General features: G+C 52.3%; 6 protein-coding genes across 6 annotated transcripts; 2 read left to right on the top strand and 4 right to left on the bottom strand.

Moving 5' to 3' along the window:
* Positions 1-1,234: 1,234 nt before the first annotated feature.
* Positions 1,235-2,125, bottom strand: CTAM01_15183 (uncharacterized protein; the record flags this gene model as incomplete). The annotated part of the gene is made up of 1 exon (XM_060531182.1): positions 1,235-2,125. The coding sequence occupies one exon, from the start codon at positions 2,123-2,125 to the stop codon at positions 1,235-1,237; it is 891 nt and encodes a 296-aa protein (XP_060374219.1).
* Positions 2,126-6,793: 4,668 nt separating this feature from the next.
* On the bottom strand, positions 6,794-7,891 carry CTAM01_15184 (SMP-30/Gluconolaconase/LRE-like region; the record flags this gene model as incomplete). The annotated part of the gene is made up of 1 exon (XM_060531183.1): positions 6,794-7,891. One exon carries the CDS (start codon positions 7,889-7,891, stop codon positions 6,794-6,796), a length of 1,098 nt encoding a protein of 365 aa, XP_060374220.1.
* A 556-nt stretch (positions 7,892-8,447) lies between these two features.
* CTAM01_15185 (uncharacterized protein) lies at positions 8,448-8,753 on the top strand (the record flags this gene model as incomplete). Its single annotated transcript, XM_060531184.1, has 1 exon — positions 8,448-8,753. One exon carries the CDS (start codon positions 8,448-8,450, stop codon positions 8,751-8,753), a length of 306 nt encoding a protein of 101 aa, XP_060374221.1.
* Positions 8,754-9,623: 870 nt separating this feature from the next.
* CTAM01_15186 (uncharacterized protein) lies at positions 9,624-9,806 on the bottom strand (the record flags this gene model as incomplete). Its single annotated transcript, XM_060531185.1, has 1 exon — positions 9,624-9,806. The coding sequence occupies one exon, from the start codon at positions 9,804-9,806 to the stop codon at positions 9,624-9,626; it is 183 nt and encodes a 60-aa protein (XP_060374222.1).
* Positions 9,807-11,248: 1,442 nt separating this feature from the next.
* On the top strand, positions 11,249-12,271 carry CTAM01_15187 (uncharacterized protein; the record flags this gene model as incomplete). Its single annotated transcript, XM_060531186.1, has 2 exons — positions 11,249-11,254; positions 11,360-12,271. The coding sequence occupies 2 exons, from the start codon at positions 11,249-11,251 to the stop codon at positions 12,269-12,271; spliced, it is 918 nt and encodes a 305-aa protein (XP_060374223.1).
* Positions 12,272-12,810: 539 nt separating this feature from the next.
* On the bottom strand, positions 12,811-16,482 carry CTAM01_15188 (fungal specific transcription factor domain-containing protein; the record flags this gene model as incomplete). The annotated part of the gene is made up of 6 exons (XM_060531187.1): positions 12,811-12,972; positions 13,035-13,882; positions 13,936-14,069; positions 14,389-15,231; positions 15,286-15,723; positions 15,779-16,482. The coding sequence occupies 6 exons, from the start codon at positions 16,480-16,482 to the stop codon at positions 12,811-12,813; spliced, it is 3,129 nt and encodes a 1,042-aa protein (XP_060374224.1).
* Positions 16,483-20,111: the final 3,629 nt, after the last annotated feature.

The raw sequence follows: 20,111 nt of genomic DNA on the forward strand, positions 1-20,111 counted from the left end.
CGATCCCAATACGAAGTTCGCGAACATCAGGGATATCCATCGGGCTCAAATCGAAGCGGGTGAAAGGGAGGTTATCACGGCTGAATCCAGCGACTCTGAATGCCCTAGTGAGGCTGGCAGCTGTATTGTAGTGGGTGTGGTTGAGGATCAATAGTTAATAGTAATGAGGAGGTTGGGTTGTGATCCCATCGTTTTTGTGGTGCCAGAAACAGGGGGGTGCCAGGAAGTGGGTATGTTGACTTAGTAGCTGCAGCCTGTCAGACCGCCACGAGGTCGGCATCCGAAGCTGCCTGCATGCTCTCAGATACGCACGACCATCCCGGGTGGAACTACCTGCCATATTGGGGCTTACATGAAGTCTGAGCCAGAGACAAGAGACTCTGGTGGTCAATGAAACATCAGAGTGACAGCTTTTGGGGGGAAGCCTTTGTGCTGAGAGGCTTGGATTCAAGTTATCCGCCGAGGAGATTGAGAGGTGGTCGGCGATCATGGAGATCATGGGTTGTCAATGCCCAAGCACAGTAAAGACCTTGAATCTTATCAAAGGATTCATGTCATGATGTGAGTTCGTAGTTTTGTTTTCGAGTTCGGGCTCCCATGATTTTCAACTTTGCCTCTCGGCGATGTCACATGAACCGGAAGATTTCCATCACTTGACAGCGGTTTAGAGGATGCGAGTAAAAATCTCATCGGTGTCAAGATCTTAGTGTATCATGGCCATGATTCTGAGGTCCATGAGCTGCTTTCTACTCTGGGCCAAGTTCAAACATGATTGTAGCTACAATCTGTCAGGAGAATTTCTCCCCGTCTGTGGGTGCATGCCGGAGTTTGGAAGTCTCACCAGACGTGACTTGAAGACTTCGCGGAACCAGGGACGAGATGCAGCAGACGTATAGCTTTTCGCGTTGACGTTGACTGAATCTTATGTTATTCAGTAGGTACGGAGTGGAGGAGAAAGAGGTACACTCCCTATTGTCCAGGCACCTTGGCGCGGTTCACACCGTTTCCTGCTTCGATGCAAAGGTTTCGAGTTGCTCTCAGTGATATTTGACGTGGGCTACCTCACTATGTTCCAGCCATGATGCCATATCACTTGATGCCGGTACCACTATCAACATCTTTACTACCATGGTGCCCTCAACTTCTGAATCTATGTGGTCTCCCTTGATAAGCTAGATTATAAGCCTGGATACACTCAGCTTTTGATCGGCTCAGGACAAAGACCTGACACCTCTCACGAAGCTGCTTTCAGGACCTCGGCCTGGATGAGCCCCTCAACAAAGCGCACAATGCCCCTCACTGCAAGTCTAGCCACTGTATCGCCTCCCTCCAACTCTGCATTGAAAGAACACACGACCAAAGACGTCGGACTCGTCTTCGTCGGAATCGTCTCTAAGCACCCTATCAAATCTTGCTCACCCAACCCCCCCGGAGAAGGGAACTCATTCACCCTCCCGAACGACTCATCCAAAACATCGAGATCGAGATGAATATGCGTCTTCTCGAACCTCCTCCGCTCCAACAACACCCCCAGTTCCTTTGCGAAATCGACTTTGCTCTTCTCGTCACCCCAGATAACATCCACCCCAGCCTCCGTCACTGTCTTCCTCTGCAGCTCAGACACGTCCCTCAGGCCGCAATACGCCACTCGATCAAGACCCAAGGGTTTATGCCCCGGCACGGATTCCATCAGCTTATGCCAGCTCATCCCAGCCGCCATAGATAGCGCCATTGCATCAAGGTACCCATTCTCGTTTGTTGACGGTGTATCCAGGTCATCGTGTGCGTCTATCCACAGCAGGTTCAAGCCCGGAACGGAAGCGTTAAGACCTGCTGCCACGGCGGTGCTGGCGTAGCAGTTCCCCGAGAGGACAAGCGGGAAGGAGTGTGCGGCTACGGCCTCCGAGACGGCGGTGGATATGCGGCGGAGGAGTTCAAATGTGCGGCCGATCTCGCCTTCAAAGTCGTCTACGGGACCGATGTTGACGAAGCGGATTGGGACTAGGGATTCGAGTTTGTCGGCTAGGCCGTGGGAGAGGATGCGGTTGGGGCCGGTGCCGACGCGGTGGTTGGGGATGCCGACGTGGTATGGCGAGACGACGATAGTGACTGAGGTGTAGGACATTATGTTCGGTTTGGTTTGACGATGACTAGGGACTCTGATGTGTAATGCGGCTTTTTGGGTGTTCATCTTGGTTGGGGCTGGGGACTACCTAGTTTATTAACCACGTCAAGGAGTCGGCAAGCTTTACCTCATAAACCGAAAGTAGCATTTCTTTCCCGCGATCTTCTGGTTCCACTCTCTATGTTGTATGTTGACGCAGCCGGAAAATATTTCACGCATTACAAAGCAGTCTTCTGAGTCGGTCCGTCTTGGTGTTACTGTCAGGGCATACTGAATTCTGTCCATATCATCAGCTAAGATTTGCCGAGTTTCAACATTGCGGAGGAGAGTGACAGCCTTGGGCCAATGGAGATGTCTTGGCAAAACCGCAAGTCTCTCTGCATCGAGTAGAGATATCAATTACTGTCAAGCTTGATTGTTCGAAATTCTTCTATGTATCAACTTGCCCAACCTTCGCCCTGGCCATATCCCGGTGGATTGCTTTCCCCCCGTCCACGGCATGTCGTCGGTGGTGGAGAACTCTGACGCCGGCATCGGCCCCGTTGTGCATCGAAGTCGTTTTCATGTTCGCCTCACATGTTGTCTCGAATTCCGTCAATAGATATTTAAAACGCTTTCTACCACTGATAGCCACATGTGCCAACTGTGACAGTTTGACCTACCGTCATCTTTGGTGACTTTTCTGCCCCGCCCGGCAACCGCGTACGATGAATTATCGAACACAGGTGGTCTATCGTCAACGGGATGTTACCAAATCAGGTAGTCGAACTATTGAATTCGAGAGTTTGGAGGATGGCAGATTGAAGTTCGACACCACGCTTTTGTGCAAACGGGGTATGACCGATTTGAATTGTCTAAACCTAGCCCTCGTGTGACAATGCAGGCATATGGAATGATTAACTGTACTCAGAAGATCAAGGGGGAGATGCGAAGTGGCATCAAATACACTACACGAGGACTTTGAGAAAGAAACCTGTTCTTTGCGAGAATTCGTTGCTTTTAATAGACCGAAATCAAGACCAGCGTCGAGACCTGTATGAAAACGCAGACAACATCAGACAAACCACATATCAAACTCATCTACAGACAGACTACAATTCATGCTGGACGAACTCTTGGATTGAATCAACCATCCAAATGAAAGCATTTGGAACTGTGAAAGTTGGCCCCAACAGCCGTGCAGCTTCACGTTGTTTACGGTTCACTAGGTAAGGTAGGTACCTATACACCGGTAAGGCAGGTACATTGAGGCTGTTCTACCTTCCCATCTCTAACTTCCTTTACTGGAAACAGCCAGCCTTGTAATCACTCATCGCACCTTCCTTCACCTTTCCCCCGGTTTCTGCCTCCTTCCATGCCACAAATATCAAAACAAACCCCCAACACGTGACGCCGATATTCCTGGCCATTCACCCTTTCCCGCATTCTGTGCAGTCAATATTCTTTTCCCTTTTCTGCCTATCACTCTTTTTCCCATCCAAACTTCCCACACACAAAACCTCTTCTCTTCTCTTTGTTCAAATAGCATCGTATGCGAGTTTACCACCCTTTTCTTCAGCTCCGACTGGAATTATCCACCTTGGATGCCATCTTCAATACTGATAGTCTTTGAAATGCCTCATTCATGACGACGGCAAGCCTCCCCTGACATATAGGCACAGCCTAGTATTTTTCTCTCAAAGAGAACTGTTCGAAAGGTGAGCTGAGCCCTCTTCCGCACCTTGCTCTTTAAGCTTTGCTAACGTCGTGAAAGCAGGAAGCTTCCATAACTGGAGTGCCCTGCGGCCTCCGGCAATTGGGGCGGATTACGCAAAGATCGACGAAGGATACTAGTCCTAAATTCTCTTTTCGAGTGAATGGCACAATTCCTGCTACGGCAATCACAACAGACTAGAGACGATCACGAGAAACGATCAAGGAGTTACGAGCGAAGACTACAATCGATGGTTCACATTTTACTTTTCGCCACTGGCACTGCCAGGACTTGGTACCTCAGCTCCGGTATGTTCACTCTTCCAACTGTTCTTTGTTACACCTGTTCTGCCCCATTGAAAGCCAGGTAATACCCATGCCTTCGGTCTGTCTGCCATGTAACCGCTTGTTCTCGACATAGACTTCATCATGAAGAACGCATCTTCCCGTGGCATGATCCTTTTTCTAACCCGCCCTGCAGAGTCCAGTCTTGGATATTTCTAAGAAAACGGAGGAGCTCCCACGCGACGGGACCCTCCGTTGTGCGCTCCAACCACCCAAAAAATACTGTTCGAACAATACTCTCCTCAATCGTCAAAGGTCTTTCTCTGGACTACGGAATGGTTCTCGACTCAAAGCTACAGGCCCTGGCTTGCGTATCTCAGCCGGTCGTCACACTGAGGCGGCTCTCACTCACCCACTCAAGGGCCTGTAGCTTTGAGTCCGATCCATGTTTCAAGGACCAAGAGGCTCGAATATCCAACCTCCTCCTCCACCTGCCCATCGCCCCCAACCAGCTTGCCTGCATATGTGGGTGGCGGGGGGGGGGGAGGACTTTCAGATCTCTGCAAAGAAGAGGTTTCAAACAACTCGTTTCCGGCTCGAAGACCACAGACTAGTCCGTCTTCACCCAATACCGCTCGTGTGTGTGCATCGCTAACTTGGTTACAGGAAGACTTTCTCTTCCATTTCAACCAATTGACCGGAGGATTTGGTGAGATCTGACCACGACTGAGAATCGGAGGGTATTTTCTGAATGCCTAGGACTGTTTCATACCTACCTCGGAGTCTCAGTCGTAGACTACCCTCACTCAGACCCTAGAGGCAGCGAATGCAACATCATCGACAAAAGCTTCATCGCTATCGCCGCACGCGATGCCTTCACAATCCGACCTGCCCCTGCTCGAAACATCTACTGAGTAGTATCCTCTTCATTCTATTCATATCGCGGGGGGGGGGGGGGGGACGCTCTTGCAAGGTCTTAGCGACTAGAGCTCGTCGCAATGTCTACGACGACATTTCGGTTTCTGCTCCAAGGAGAGAAAATGCCTCCACAAGTCCATTTCTCCCCTTGGAGCAGAAAATAATTCGAAGAATGAGCGTCCCGGCTCGAAGAAATAGGGGCTGTGGATCAGACAGGCGCCATTCGAACATCGGAAATCTGCTCGAATAATCACTTACATTTTCCAAGCGCAAGTTTGTGTCGCTCAGCCCAGCCTCAAACGCAACTGCCGTATGCGGGCTGTTGGTCTTGGGAATTCCATTCGCTCGGGATCCTTTATTCTACTGTCCGGAAAGTTCTGCTCAAAGAGGTTGGCCCCGCGAGCCACGGCTGGGACCGTCAGCCTATTTCCAACTCTAGGCCAGGCCTGGCCTAAGAGCATTTCTCCTTTCCGCCTCCCAACCTCTCGAGGAGGAGACCCGAGAGGCATTTGTTGCCGCATTCAACGCGCCGAGCGTCACGGCCTTGTCTTACACTCGGGGCCCGTGGGCTTAATCTCATGATCCTGGCGGTGGTTCTCCCTGAGGCTTTGGTGGAGGTAACGGAGCTTCCGAGGTAAGAAGGTTAACTACTCAAACTTCCCCCTTTTACCTTTCACCTTCTTGCCTCGGAAGCTTGATCCATTCCGCTCTCATTCCTCCGTCCCCTAGAAGCAATCATTGATCCCCTGATGGTCAAGACAACCAAGGAGATTTCACTGCGAGGCTGCCTTCCGACATTGAGTCTCGATTTTGGCGACGGACAGCCAGTGGGTTTTGAAGCTTCTGGACTCGGGCTTGCACCCCTCGGTAACCAGAGATACCACGCAAATCGCAATTCAGATCCCGCGCACATCCATCGGGTGTGGTTTTGACGACAGACACACATGATAGGAAGGATTTTACTGCAGGGCCACAATAAGAACGAGATCGTAATCTCGGGGATCGAAGACCATATCGAACAGTCAATCGGGCTTGGAGCTTCTGGACTCATGTTTATACACACACATCTCTGTCCTCACCTCACCGCCCCTTCCCAGGATTCAAGGATTTGTTGGATTGGGAGTCCAATTCGACTGCGAGCCTAGGGCAGTGCAGAGGTCGATATCACCTTCGACTAGACGACGATGGCCCCTTCAACTTACAGTTGGAATCTTTCTTTTACATTCTTACGCAGAATCAATCAATAGACAGCAATTGGCCCTCCGTCACTCACAGAACCGGACGGTTCGAATTCACTACCCTGTGACAGGGATACCAACAATCCTCCTTTATTAGGAAACTTCGTGAACTCTCAACGAGGCTTAGAATTCTGGAACTGGATTTGTGGTACGGATGGAATGGTATGGGGAACGTTGCTTGGATTGATGCAGGGTGGTTAGCTACTGGACATTACAGCCTCGGGCCTGTGGCATAGCATATTGGAAAAGCAGATTCAAGACAATACACTTTGAAAACAGTGTTCTCGTTCCAAACAAAGGATTGAGCTCTTAAGAATTGTGCTGAGACAGTGAATGTCAGACGGTGTTGTCTTGATGTCTATCTCGCTTCACTATGCCATTCCAACAGAAGCTCAGAGTACATGTAGTCAGGTTCATGTCATGTGTTCATCACTTGTGAAATGAGAATATCTGCTCTAAGATCAAGTGAAAGTTAGAAGAATTGGGAATGTGGTATCAAAACTTTTAAAACGCAGCTCTATAGGTACCCGACGCTCTATTTGGCGCATCTGGGGTCCGAATCCGCTCCGAAATCCTTGCAAACCTCTCTACCAAGCGCCTTCAGGTTCTCAACCACCCACAACCGCTGGTTGGAGAAAACAAAGACCTTGCCCGGAGCAAACGCAAAGTTGTTCGACGTCTCGCCCAAGTGAATCTTTCCAAGCAAGACGCCCTCAGGGTTCCAGACGTGGATACCATCGCCGCAGCCGCCCCAGACATTACCGTCGGTATCAGCGTGGACGCCGTCGGGAAAGCCGTTATCCGCGTACGCGAACACGCGCTTGTTGGCGAGCTTCTTGTTGTCGATAATGTCAAAGGCGTAGATGGTGGCAGGGCCGGACAGGTTAGGGGCGGTGGTGATGGCGCCCGTGTCGGAGACGTACAGCGTCTTTCCGTCCGGTGAGAACTCGACGCCGTTGGGCTGCTGGAAGCCGTCCGCTACGACTTGGACTGTACCCGTGGAGGGCTCAAAGCGGTAGACGTGCGTGGGGAGGACGGATTCGGGCCTGAACTTCTGGAAGAAGCCGTACTGGGGGTCGGTGAACCAGAGGTCTCCTGTTACCGGGTGCTGGCGGACATCATTGAGCGAGGTGAAGTTGCGGCCGTTGAAGCCGACGATGAGAGGCTCTGACTTGTTGGTGTTGGGGTCGACGGCGAGGAGCTGGGATTTTCTCGTAAGGTCGCCCTGGTCGCACCAGACCTGCATCGGCGGCGTGGCGGACTGGTCCGCGCCGGGCGGGTAGTATGAGCTTCCGCCGTTGGCCTCGGTGAGGCCGTCGAACTGGGTACTTCTGATGGAGAAGTCGTTCAGGTTGAGGACGGTGATGTTAATGTTGTCTGCAGGGTTGTAGTTGGAGGAGATGTACAGGGAGTTGTCCTTCTTGTTGTAGATGCCACCCTCGTGGAATGCCTGCCAGTCTACTTCTACGATCTTGCGCGCCGTGGCGTTGGGGCCGAGGACGTCTGCGAAGGCGGGCTGGTATGCCAGGAGGGAGATTGCCGGGGTGGGCAGTGTGGCGCCGGCGTTGATGGAGGCGAGATAGCCGGCGCCTCCTGTCGCCAGGGCGTGGAGGTCTACGTTGATGAGAGACATGCTTGCGGCTTGGAACCAGAGGACTGCAACTTGGCTGGGAGAAGGTACGAGGAGTTGCCGCCGCTTATATTTGTATCATCAAAGGAGTAAGGGAGGCCGCAATGGTAGAGGAACCCTCGGCGGCGGTAGCGGGACGGGAAGCTTCTTTATGGTGCTGCTATTCTGTACCCGTACCCATCTTGCATCGGTTCGTCCGCGACAAGCCATTGGGCTTGGCGTCTATTAGTTCATAATATCCCACTCTACTGGAACAGGGACCATGAAGCTATGACGTTTTGAATCACACGTTAGTTAGGGGCCATGGTATCTTGTCAGAGCTGCCCACGGAACCGTTACTGGTGTTAACTAGCGTCGGCCGGTAGTTGGGCTGACACCGGGCGGATGGTAAGCTGGTCTTTGGTACGGACTGCGGACCATGCGGGCAGCGGAGATCATGGTAGAGCCGAACGAGTCGTGGGGACTGGGCAGTAGAGAAATGTGAGAGGGTAGTGAAATTTGATGAAGCCAAAAATGTCTGCTCTTTGGCTTGGCACTATGGGACCATTCCCCCGCAGAGATGGGCGCATCCCTGGCGACTATCCCTGGCTTGCAAGCCCAAAACACCAACGGGATGAAGTCCGGCTTCGGACGTCGTGGCCTCGGTGGATCTCCGCGAGTCGTTGCTCTAGTTCACGATGCAGCGGTACGACTGTATATGCGCTGCCGACAATTACCGGGAGTTTTCCCTTCTGCCTCTTGGCTCTGGAGTCTGGAGACCTTCAACCAGGGCTCTGGGGTGCACTACTTTTTTTCTTCGAGAACCCTTTTGGTGTTCTTTAACTCCGGTGCTCCTAGAATAGAGCCTACGAGAGTCAGAGGTTGATGACGGTGCGGAGACGCCAGAGAACGCCAAATAAGACTAAGACAGGAACGGCGATCGCCTTTAGGGGCTGGTAGGGCCGATCTTTGAATGATTGCGGAGATCATGTAACTCTAAACCCCACAAACAAGCTTATTGACAGCCACCCCTCGCGCGTACGGCATTGTACGGTATTGGGCTGCATGGTGGTCTCTCTCGAAGTGGACGAGACGAGTATGTGTTGATTGCTGGCGCTGAGGCGCATAGTCTTGGCTGCAAAATATCTTGTTTCGTTCATCCCAAGTCCCCCTTGCTAGAGCAAAACTCTGTTCAACTTGACACACGACAGACGTAGGCTGGACAACGCCATCGCAACTACAGATGTTGACGGTCATACACATGGGATGCAAGACAGCGAGAGATTGGGCGTGTGCGGGCCCGACAAAGCGGTCGTCTACTGTCCGTAGACAGTTGGATCGTTCGAAATTTGAGCTTGTTTGGTGAGATTTCCCGAGTGTATGAGGTCTTTTTTGGGACGAAAAAGGGCCGAGAGAAGAGTGCCGGAGGGAGACCGTTACATGACTCTGCTGACGATGGTGGACCGTTTCGCCGGCCTGTGCTTGGCTTGGCGTGCCAATTTTGCCCAGCCGAGTTGTTGACTCGATCTCCGAGTCTCAGCGGCGATTTGCATGAGCACTTGACGGCCGAGGACAGAAATCTCTGTTCGGCCGAGGGCTGGACCACATGATAAACATAAGAGAGCTTGTTCACGATACAAGCTGTAGCAAGAAACGAACGTAAAAAAAGTCCAAAGCTGTTCTGAAACAGGCACGTTAGCGAATCCTTAGCCTGAGTACAAAGGATGGAAACTTCTCATCGTGAGGTGCGGCTCTCCTAGTCAAGATTCAGCCGGCAATCGGTTGTCTTGGGTCTACCCGTCTCGGCGATGGCTTGATGCACGCCAAGATGATCTCCGGCAGGAATGTCCCTTGACAATTGGATCAGCTCTGTCAGAACACCTGAGCCGGTTTCCCGGGTTTGAGGCATTGTAACGTCGCCACGTGAAGCCAGCTTCATTAGCTATTGGCTAAGCCAGCCCAAGGTATCATTTACAAACAACAGCAGGCACGTGGGAGTCTGGCATTTCATTACGGTCACGAAGTAAGATAATGTTGGCTGGATCCACCTCGGAAGGTAGTTGAGGAAAACAAAGCGCTTATTTGGCAACCTGACTATCCCCGGAGACTGCCAATGCATGAACATCAGACGTGGCACGGGCAAGAGTAATCTGCATCTCGCCAAAGATGCTCCTCCCCATTTGAAATAAAGAAATGTCCTCTGTGGACAGTCGTAACTAAAGCCACCCCAGGCTTTGCGGATTGTGAGGTTGTTAGCGGCGTCGTTCTCGGGCCGAAGGCCACCGGCTCGGAATAATTTTGAGACATACGGATTGTCTTATTTCTACGCCTCAATCAAGGTCAAAGAGCACCTGTTTGGAGTTGAGGTACTTCCGTCAGCTGTAAGCCATGTCTGTGGTGTTGATGATGGTACCTTAGCTCGTGTTGCTCAGCAACTACCTTACTTTGCCTTATGGCATGAGACTCAAGTACGACCAACCCGCAACTACAACTGGACATGTCTATACGTAAACCATGAATTAGAGAAGGAAACACAAGTCTCAAGAACTAGTTATTCGAGTTTTTGGATCTAATCAACGACGTAATTTCTCTGTGATGTTCCCTTGGCCCTCTCCTTGCCCCATGGTTGACCTATTGAGGCAGCCTTGTCAAGGCAGTCCGACCTGGGCGCTTGTTAGCCAGGCAAGAGCAAAGCTACAGCGCTTTACTCTTGATAAAATGAGTAAACATCCTGAGAGATCCCCAGACGCATCAGAAAAGATCCACCAATGCCAGATAAGCGAGAGATCAATTTGAGGCAGGTGAAGGGCGAGGGGCGGTGGTGATACTTTACTCACCTGGCCTTGTTTGAGGACACATATGATATATCGAACAATAGACCAACCAGAGGTTCCCATTAATTAGTGACTAAGATGATGGCAAGGCTAGCGTGCTTTGTGAGGCCATTCAGAGGTGGTTGCCAGCCTCACCCCCAATATTCAACCCAGTCACGTGTGCCCCTGAATAACCTCACCTTCTCGATCCCTCGATGCGTATTCCATCTCACCACCGACTCACATACTTCAGATCGCTCCTGCCTCATTCTTTCTTTCTTCTTCTTGCCTGAATAGAAAGGATCACAAAAGCTAGCCCTACCCACGGAAAATCTCTTGCCCTGCCCACCCACTGCCTTTCGACCCGCCCACCTCTTCCACTCAGTCCTTTCTCGCTCATCCTCACACTCCCACTTTCTTCTCTTTTTCTCACACAAACCACACACTTTCTTCTTCACAAACAACTTTCACAATCACATTCACAAGCAAACAACAAAGCAATCCATCACTTCCAACCAACAAATCATCACCAACCAAGAATTCCAATTCTTCACTCATCTCAGTCACGATGAAGGTTCGTTTGTGATCTTTTTCCGCTTCTTCCTGTGCCTCGTATCCCTCCTCCTCCCCCCAAAAGAAATATTGGCGTTCTGAAAACTCACAAATATTCCGCTTCCAGTCCTACGTTGCCATCACCGCCGCTGGCGCCATCATCGGTGCTGCCGTCAACGGTATGCCCGTTCTGGACAACCAGGCTGCTGTCAACGGCCTTGGCGCTCAGATTCCCGCCCAGGCTGGCATCGCTGGCTTCAAGCACGACATTCGCAAGGGTCTTGGCTTCAACGCTTCCAAGCCCATCATGAGCATCAGCTCCGAGGCCTTGGTCGTTCACCAGACCACCACCATGGCCGACTACAAGCAGCCCATGGCTACTGAGGTCAACAAGTGCACCACTTTCCCGATCAGCGAGCCCGCTCTTGGACTCACTGGCATCATGGAGATGTGTGCTCCCATGAAGACGACTCTCAACATGGACATTGGAACCAAGACCACTCTCGAGCAGGTCAACGCTCCCATTGTCACCGCTCCTCACATTACCTCCGCTCTCTCCATCGAGATTGCCACCGCTGCTCCTGTCGAGCAGTCTACGACCATGGAGATCCACGAGCGCGTCTCCAGCTGGTGCGTCACCGCGACTAGAACCGATGGCTCCAAGCCCTACATCTGCACCGCTGGTGTGGATAATTACCCTCGTCCCCCTGGCACTGCCACCTTCATCTACACTCCCTTCTCTGGTCCTACCCCCACTACCCCCTCCTTCTTCCTCACTACCTTCAGCGAGGATCCTGCGATGCCCTCGATCGCTCCCGACTACACTCCCTTCGCTACTCCTACCACTTCGGAGCCCAGCTTCTTCCTCACTACCTTCAGCGAGGATCCCGAGATGGTCGCCGCTGCTTCTACCTCGACTCCTCTTACCACCTCGTCCACTGAGTATAGCATCATCGGCGCCCCGATTGTTACTCGTGCCACTACTGTCGAGCCCGTCATCACTGAGACTCAGACTGTCTTCGTTACGGCCTCGGCTTAGGTCTCATGACACCTCTACACTCATGTGATCTCAGCATCTTGAGAAGTTTGGGAAGGAACCTGGATCGGTGGATTTTGGGCATACTTGTGGAGGATTCATTTTCATTCATGGGAACACTTGGGATTCAAGACGGACTAGGTTTGAGAACAGGCATCAAGGAGGATTCAGGTCTATGGGTCATTCATTCTTCATTGTGATTCAGCTTCGACGAGTATCAGGTTCTCGTTCGTCATTGGCAGCTACAGGCTGCTCGTTGATATCAGCAGCAAAGGCTGCGTATCAGGTGTGACAAAGAATACACTGGCATTGAAAACAATCATCCTGCCCCTTCTCTTTGTGACTTTGTGACGTTCTGTCACCTGTGACGGCTTTCTATGTTCATCTCCCCATCCTAACGCTTTTGAGGCCCCGTGGTGAAGTCCTTGAAAGAAGTCACGATGATACCTTTGGTGGTCTCTCTTTCTCATTTTTTATTTGATGCCTACAGAATAGCTACTTGACCCGCTAGGTGTCCCATTACAGAAGACCTCGTCATTTTCTTAATTTTCTCTTGGCTTCAATCCCCTCAGTGTCTTCAAGGTCGAGGATGTGTTCAACACCTGCCTCAACAGCTCTGGGTAGTCCCACCCCAGCGCCTCAGCTGCCAAAAGCGTCAGACTTGCCTGGTCATCCCGCCCAGGCCGTCCAGGGCCGGTCATGTTCTGCATTAATGGCTTGTTAAAAGTCTTTCGAATGACATACACAATCGCAAAGACAAGCTTACCGGCTTCATGTTTACGTCGAATAGAGCAAAGTCGGATCCAGGCTTCTCAGAAAATCGTCGCACATCGATACGAATGGGGGCTGCGACGCCCAGTGCCCTCGCTGCTGCCTCACACTCCCTCGCGATCCGTCCATACGCAGGGTCCTCTTCCTCCTTTGCCGTTATCACTCTCGAGTTGGCAGTGACCGCTACCACGCCGTTGTAGGGAGCGATCCCGTCTTGATGATTGAAGCGTGTGACGATGGGCAAGGACCAGTAGTCTGTTTTCTCCCCATTCGGCGGCATCACGGTTATGGTGGCTTCTTCGCCAGAGAGGTATTCCTCCAGCATGATGCTCGGCGACTCTTGGAAGAGGACTTTGGTGTGGGCAATGAGATCCTCGAGATTTTGGCAGACTCGAACGCCGTGACTTCCCCGTCCGCGAATGGGTTTTGCGACGATCGGGAACGGAAATTGGAGCTGCTCGATCTTTGTTGCTACTGCCGGGTCGGAGTGGATTGTCCAGGAGCGAGGCATCGTAAAGCCACCGATCCGGCGAAGCAAATCATTCACATATTCCTTGTCATCGTACTTTTCAACAACAAGAGGCCCATGCCCGACCGCTTTGAGTGTATCCTGGACACTTCCGAGGGACGTGGAAGTTTGTAGTGGGTGAGATGCGAATAAGATTGTGTTGGCCCAGAGATGAGTTGCTCCCTTCTTGATAGCGTCTAGAATCCCCTCTTCGGTATCCGGAAAGCACCACTCGGTATCTTTCTCTGGCGAGGGCGTCGAAACTGGAGTGACCGCATTGAAAGACTTGCTGCCTTGGAGGTTGAAGGCGATATCGGCTCCTGAGTCGCGGTATCCTAAGATCTGTTAGTTGAAGTTGGGGCAAGCATGTTTACGAGACAAGACTGACCACCAGGCTTCATCGGCTTGCGCACCCCATTGATGATAGGAGGATCTATGGCTTGGTAGAGCACAGCGACTCTTTTCGACTCCATCTTATGTGAGTCTATCGATGAGTTCCGGGGTGAGGTGATGGCAAACAGCCTACGAGAGTTGGCGTTGAGGGTGCGGGGTAAATGAGTCGCGACCTTGGATGGAAATCTAACTCTCAAGGGCCTGCCAACCGCGTTCATCATTCAAAGTACTGGGTCGCCTCTCTCAGCGCGGTATTTGATATGCGCAAGTTGATGTACAATGGGATTGGGGCTCTTGCCAGTGTTAGGTGTTGATGATGTGAAGTTGTGGACGGAGTAGTCCGTCGGATTAGTCCGTCCGCATTATTTCCGTCCGGAAGTCGGCATTGCCAATATGGGGTCTGGCGACGCAGCAGACTGCCATTGAAGATCACCCCATCATCTATTACTGGCCAAACATATCCCATAGACTAGGGAAGAGCTCATCAATGTCAGGCACGCTTGTCGACACGAACTCTTGAAGCTCGGGCATATCGACTGGCTGCTCGGAGAATTCTGCGCTCGATGTGGACGTAGCAAGTTTCTCAATGACCTCGGAATACTGCGCAATGCACAAGTCTCCCACGTCCCAGGCTTTTTGGCGATGAATTTGCAGCGCATTGATGAGATCGCGTGCCAGCTTCAGCGACATACTTTGCGCCAGTCCGCTGACGGTGTTCTCCGTTTCTAAAGCGCAGCGGAGGAGGAACTTGGTGGTGGACGTGAATGCAAAGGTGAGAAGCGGGAGCCAGTAGTCGCCAAGCTGGGGATCTTTAAGTTCTTGAACCAGAAGCACAATCTCCTCGGCCGCCCGTCGTACTTCAAGATAGCAACGCATGGGGATCGAAGACGTGTGGTCGGCGTTGGCTGCCTTCTCGGCGTCGAGTTCCCACTTCCGAAGCAATAGCCTGATGTAGAGATACGCGAGACGTAGGTTCGCTGAACCTGGTATGTCGAGACTCTCGCCCCCGCGGATGATCCTCCGCCTTATATTGTTATCCAGTGAGTCTTCCCACTGCGTGAGCAAGACCTCCAGGTCCCAAGGACCGGTAGTTGAGGTCTTTTCTAGGTCATATATGCGCTCCAAATATCTGTCAAGGAAACGGGACAGAGCGACGAATGCCAAGTATACAGACGTTGCCTCGTGGTCGACAGGATTCGGTGCCGAGCCGCATAGCTGCTCTACCGTAGGAAGAGCGACATCGTGCTGGCCGCTCCTGAGCTGCGGCGGCGTGCCGTACGCCAGACTCGACCTGGGTAATCGTTAGCCCAAGCGAATTGCTCCTTTGCGTTGTGCTTGCACATACCACTTATCATACACAAAGATGGCCCACCAGATCTTTGTTCGCAGGAGCTTCTCGGCTTCTGGAATATCCCAATCGGAAGAGTCTCTGTTTAAGCCGAGTGAGTGAGCTAGAGAGATAGCGGAGCCAAGCTGAAGGCCGTTTCCGATAATCGAAGTCAATGGCCGGCCGGCGATATTGAGAAGGATGGCTAGCAAAGTCGAGATGCCTGGGGAAAGGTGCATTTCCGAGTAAAGGGCATCGTTGGCCTGATTCCAAATGAACCTGGTATCGGGCCGGTGATGAGTGACGAGTTCGGGGGACTGCGCCCAGTAGGTCATTGTATGCGCATAGAGCGAGGCCAATAAGGCCGGCGATATGTGCCTCCTGTCCTCAGCGAACCGTTTCTCAAAGGACTGTCTATCCAACAAGGGGAAACAACGGTTGGGCTTTTCAAAGAAGCTAGGAACGTAAGCCAGGTCGCGACACGGATCAGTAGAAGGTGACTGCGACTTACAGCTGGACAACATCGGGTAGCATTGGCTCAAGAAGTTTCTCAATCATCTGGCATTTCAAGAAGGCTGGGTTGCGGTCGTCAGGAAGACCGATAGGCTGCTTCCTCACCGTGGTAAAGACAACGGGTTTCCTCGAGCCACCTCCGTGCTCTTGCCGTGGGCTCGTCACCGATATCCTACCCCGGTTCAAACCAGACGAATCATTTGACAAGTACGTGGACAAGACTTGAGTATCTTCAATGTCTGCTGGTCCGACAATGTGTGCCTCATCCTCGCCGCCATCGCCAATGGGCTCAGGGTACCGCTTGTTCTGGGGTGAGAATATGGGAGGATGGCCATCTGAGGACTTTGACACACGCCGGTCTGCCTCGGCCAACGTAAGCTGGTTCGTCTGGTCATTGTACTGAGGCTCCGAGGAGAACGTCGGAGCCGGGGGCTGAGGTGGCGGGGACGGGCGGTGGCCCAGGTCCTTTGATGTACGGGCTTGGGCGTTTCTCCAAGCAGACTTCGGCCGCGGCGAAGCTCCACCAGGAGCCGGTGGGAACTCGCATTGTGTTCCGTGAGCTCGGCAAGTCAAGCATGTTCCTCCATTTTTGTCGACATTACACCGGGACTTGCGCTTCCGGCAGGCTAGGTAGGCCGGGCGAAGGTGGGAGCGGTAGGGGCGCTCCGAGGGCAAGGAGCCGCTGTCAGCCTCGGACGCCATAGTTCTGATGTTCGAGGTATCTCTCTGGTAATATCGAGACAAAGTCTTTGCATAGTGTGCCGAATTGGCCGTGGCTATTGATGTTATTCATCCTTATCTCGAGGGGTTTGTGGTGTAAATGGCCGTTTCCCGCGGTGAACTTGGAGGTTTCCCGAGGAGACGTCTAGGATTATCTAATCGATAAGGCCCATAATCAAGATGACATAATCCCATATCGATAACGCACCTCGTCAAATCGGGACAGTGACTTTCTCCTGCCTTCAGGCCACTAACTACTCTTTCCTGTGTGTAATTGAGGCATCAACTTCTCATCTACCACTCCAACAGCCAACCTCATCGCTCACCATGTTCTTCCGCATACACATGCAACAAGTGATTCCGCTTCGCCGATTGCCTCGAGCGGACAAGTCGTCCAAATTTAGACAAGACACTTTGGAAGCTCGCATCAATGATGGGCCGAGAAGCGACACTATATCCCAATCAGCAGCTTTGCCACCTTCGAAGGCGCTGAGAAGGAGGAGAGCCAAGCTGTAATGGACCAATTCAACAGACCGGCGTGCTGTCATGCCTCCCCACGCACCGAGAAACATCTCGATCTCGATGCCCCAGCATTCTCTCATTCATCACGAAATGCGACTAGACTGCGACCTGTGAAATGGTACCAGCGCGGCCTCGAAGTATGCTGTCCACGATGTAACCGCAACGCTTAGGCAGGATGTAGCGTGCACTACTCCGTACCGAGTAGGGACTCGATGTCTACAGAAGCGCGGACCAGAGGCGTTCTCTTCGATGCTGGATACCACCTCCGGGAATTCCCCCTGACCGATGTTCAAAAAGAGTCCAAAGTTGCCTTATTCGTCGAATCAACGCGAAGAGCCTCGTCGCATACGTGGTCCAAGAGCACCATGTCTTGGTGGTTGCTGCAGTTGCAAACCTGAAGATGTGGATGGCCTCTCCTACCTGGTTGATTTCGGGCGAGCATCCATTCAGATGTCTTGACAAACGGGACACGGTCACTCCGAATCTATCAAGGCCATCCCTGGACATGACACCCAGATGGACCATCTCCTCGCCGGCATGGTAACCCCTCCTGTCATCTCTCTTCTCTCCAACTTGCACCAGAGGGCCGCCAGGCATCGAGGCATCATTTGAACTGCAGCAACGCCGGGCCACGACCACTTATGCAGTATTGATGCATCACCGAGAGCAAGTTTGGAATCAACGGCTTGAAGTCGAGCCTGCATTGTGTCGCATCCTGAGCATTAGGTGTGCAGTATCATCACGGTCGCAAAGGGTAGTTGCCGTGATGCCAGGCTGGGATGTGTTTGTGGCACCGCATATCGCCAGTCCACGTCCACCTTTCTACGATACGCAGGGAATCGACGTCTGAAAGCTCGAGTGAGACAGAGAACGGACGAAGACTGTTGACTGAACACTTGTCTTTCGGTTGCAAATGTCGTGGAGTATTCTACTCCCACCGACACGCCCTTCTAATCACGGAACGAATCTCAGCCCACAGCACGGGCATCGAACTGAATATTCCGTAATTGGCTGACTACTTCTCAAGCCTGGACGCAGTCGTGCCATTCTACCAGTCACGACTCACGAGCCGATGGTAAAATTTCCCTTGGGGGACTTTTGCTCGATACTACTCGTGCCAATGATCCTTTGGCTGCAGGAATACGAGTGACCAGGCCGTCGAAATCGTGGTGCGGGAAGACCTGGTCGGATTTTTGGGAGAATTAGGGATGCATCTCCATGAGGATCTGAAACGTCCACCAGGACTGTACGGTTACATTTGTGATCTTTACCACCGAGGCTCAGCAGCTAGCGCTGAAATCACTGCATACTTTGTACAGGTTGCAGCCTTTACCAATACACTGGATTCTGATCTCGACGCACGAAATCGAAGTTGGGCCCAATTGAGCAGTCTCTCCGGCTTTGGACGCTGGAGGAACGGAGTCGTCTCCAGAATCCCGCTGCCGATCACGATCGTCAAGGAGCAAGTCGACTGGGGCAGAAAGATGTGCGATGCAGCTTCTTCAGCAGGTGAGTGAGTAGTCAGCACCATGAGCCGTCTTTATGCGCACATGCTAAAAGACTAGCAGTCAAGGAACGAACACGATAGCGGCATCAAATAAGGTGTTCATCTCCTGGATATCTTACCTGCAGGCAGTAGCGACACATGGCGCATTTGAAATACCTCGAGGGTTGACGCGTCGGCAGCTTACACAGTAGAGATTTCCATCTCCAGCCGGGTCGCAGCCAGCATAAAGAGGAAATAGGACCGAGGCGAAGCAAGATCGGGGATCGGCCGCGATGGAGTCAATATCCACTCAACGTATCCATAAGCCGACGGATCGCCGTGGGGCCCTGAACAATAGTCCGCATGCTGAAGCTCTTTTCCCTCAGCTTTTCCCTGCCTTTTCGCAACCACAGGTCGAGCATGAATCCTGCAAAATCGGCTTCGTGTCCACCAAGGAACCCCATGACTCCAGACGAGCGCATGGGTCAGTTGTTCGCTGCTGCCGCGCTGAAAGCCAGGCTGACGAGAGCTTTCACGCGCGGGCGAGAGTGAGACGAGTCATCTGTGCTGTCGCCTTTTGCCGTTCACCAACGAACGCAACCGGGAGTTGCCATATCTTGCCGTCTCCCAGCGAGAACGAGGGAGGATGCAAAGAAACTTCCGCGCTCGGGCAGAATATGCTGAAGAATAAGGGCAACAAGGTGGGAGAGGAAACACCCAAGGCTTGGTGTGTTTGTCTATTTCCAGGCTTGCCAGGACATGATTAGTTTCTCTTCAATGAGATGATCAGATGGCTGCGGCAACCTTCAAAGTTCTATCAACCACGCGGGGTCTAGATCAATGAAAGGCAGAAATTGGCTTCTTGATGCTGTGCCCCCTCCGTCATACTCCAACGTCTCATCGACGTGAATCAGAAACTCACCTTCCCAGCCCCCGTCATCCTCGGTGGAGAGAAAAGGGATTCCAAGGAAGCATTTGTCGAAGCATCCAAGGCAACACCAGGAAGATGTGGCCAGCAGGCTGCGGCACAGGTCCGATTCGGGCCTAGGACAGGACGGCTTCCAGGATGGTGGAGAAGCTCAAGATTACAATTGTCGCGAGTCGTACCCTGCTGCGACGAATGGGAAGGGAAGCCAGTGCCCGATCGCCTCGAGGGCCGCAGCATGACGACAAGGCTACCCCATGTCCATCTCAAACTCTCTTTCCACGATCATTCTAGAACGCGACGTTTCATACGAGCTGAACTAAGAGGCCCCCTTCGTGTCCTTCGTGTCCTTCGTGTGGCTGTTCAACGTCGTTGAGAAGGGGGGGGGGGGGGGAACTTGAAGGACGCTTGAAGGGGCTGTCTTACCACCATCTCAACGTCTCACTGGTCCAGGTCCCCTTCGTGCTAATCAACCAGGCCAACTTTAGCCAGCTTTAGCGTCCGACAATGGGACGCACCGGCAAGTATGAGCCCCGAGAATACGTTCTCCGCACGTTTAGGATGCGGCATGGTGGAAACCATTACCACAAAAGTTGGGTAAAGGGCCAAAAGGAGGCGCAAATATAACCCTGTTTTGCCTGTCGCCGACCACTCACGGCAGATGGCCTTTGATTCTTG

The sequence above is a fragment of the Colletotrichum tamarilloi genome (genome assembly GCF_030869305.1).
Source record: "Colletotrichum tamarilloi strain Tom-12 chromosome Unknown Scaffold_152.1, whole genome shotgun sequence".
Lineage (NCBI taxonomy): Eukaryota > Fungi > Ascomycota > Sordariomycetes > Glomerellales > Glomerellaceae > Colletotrichum > Colletotrichum tamarilloi.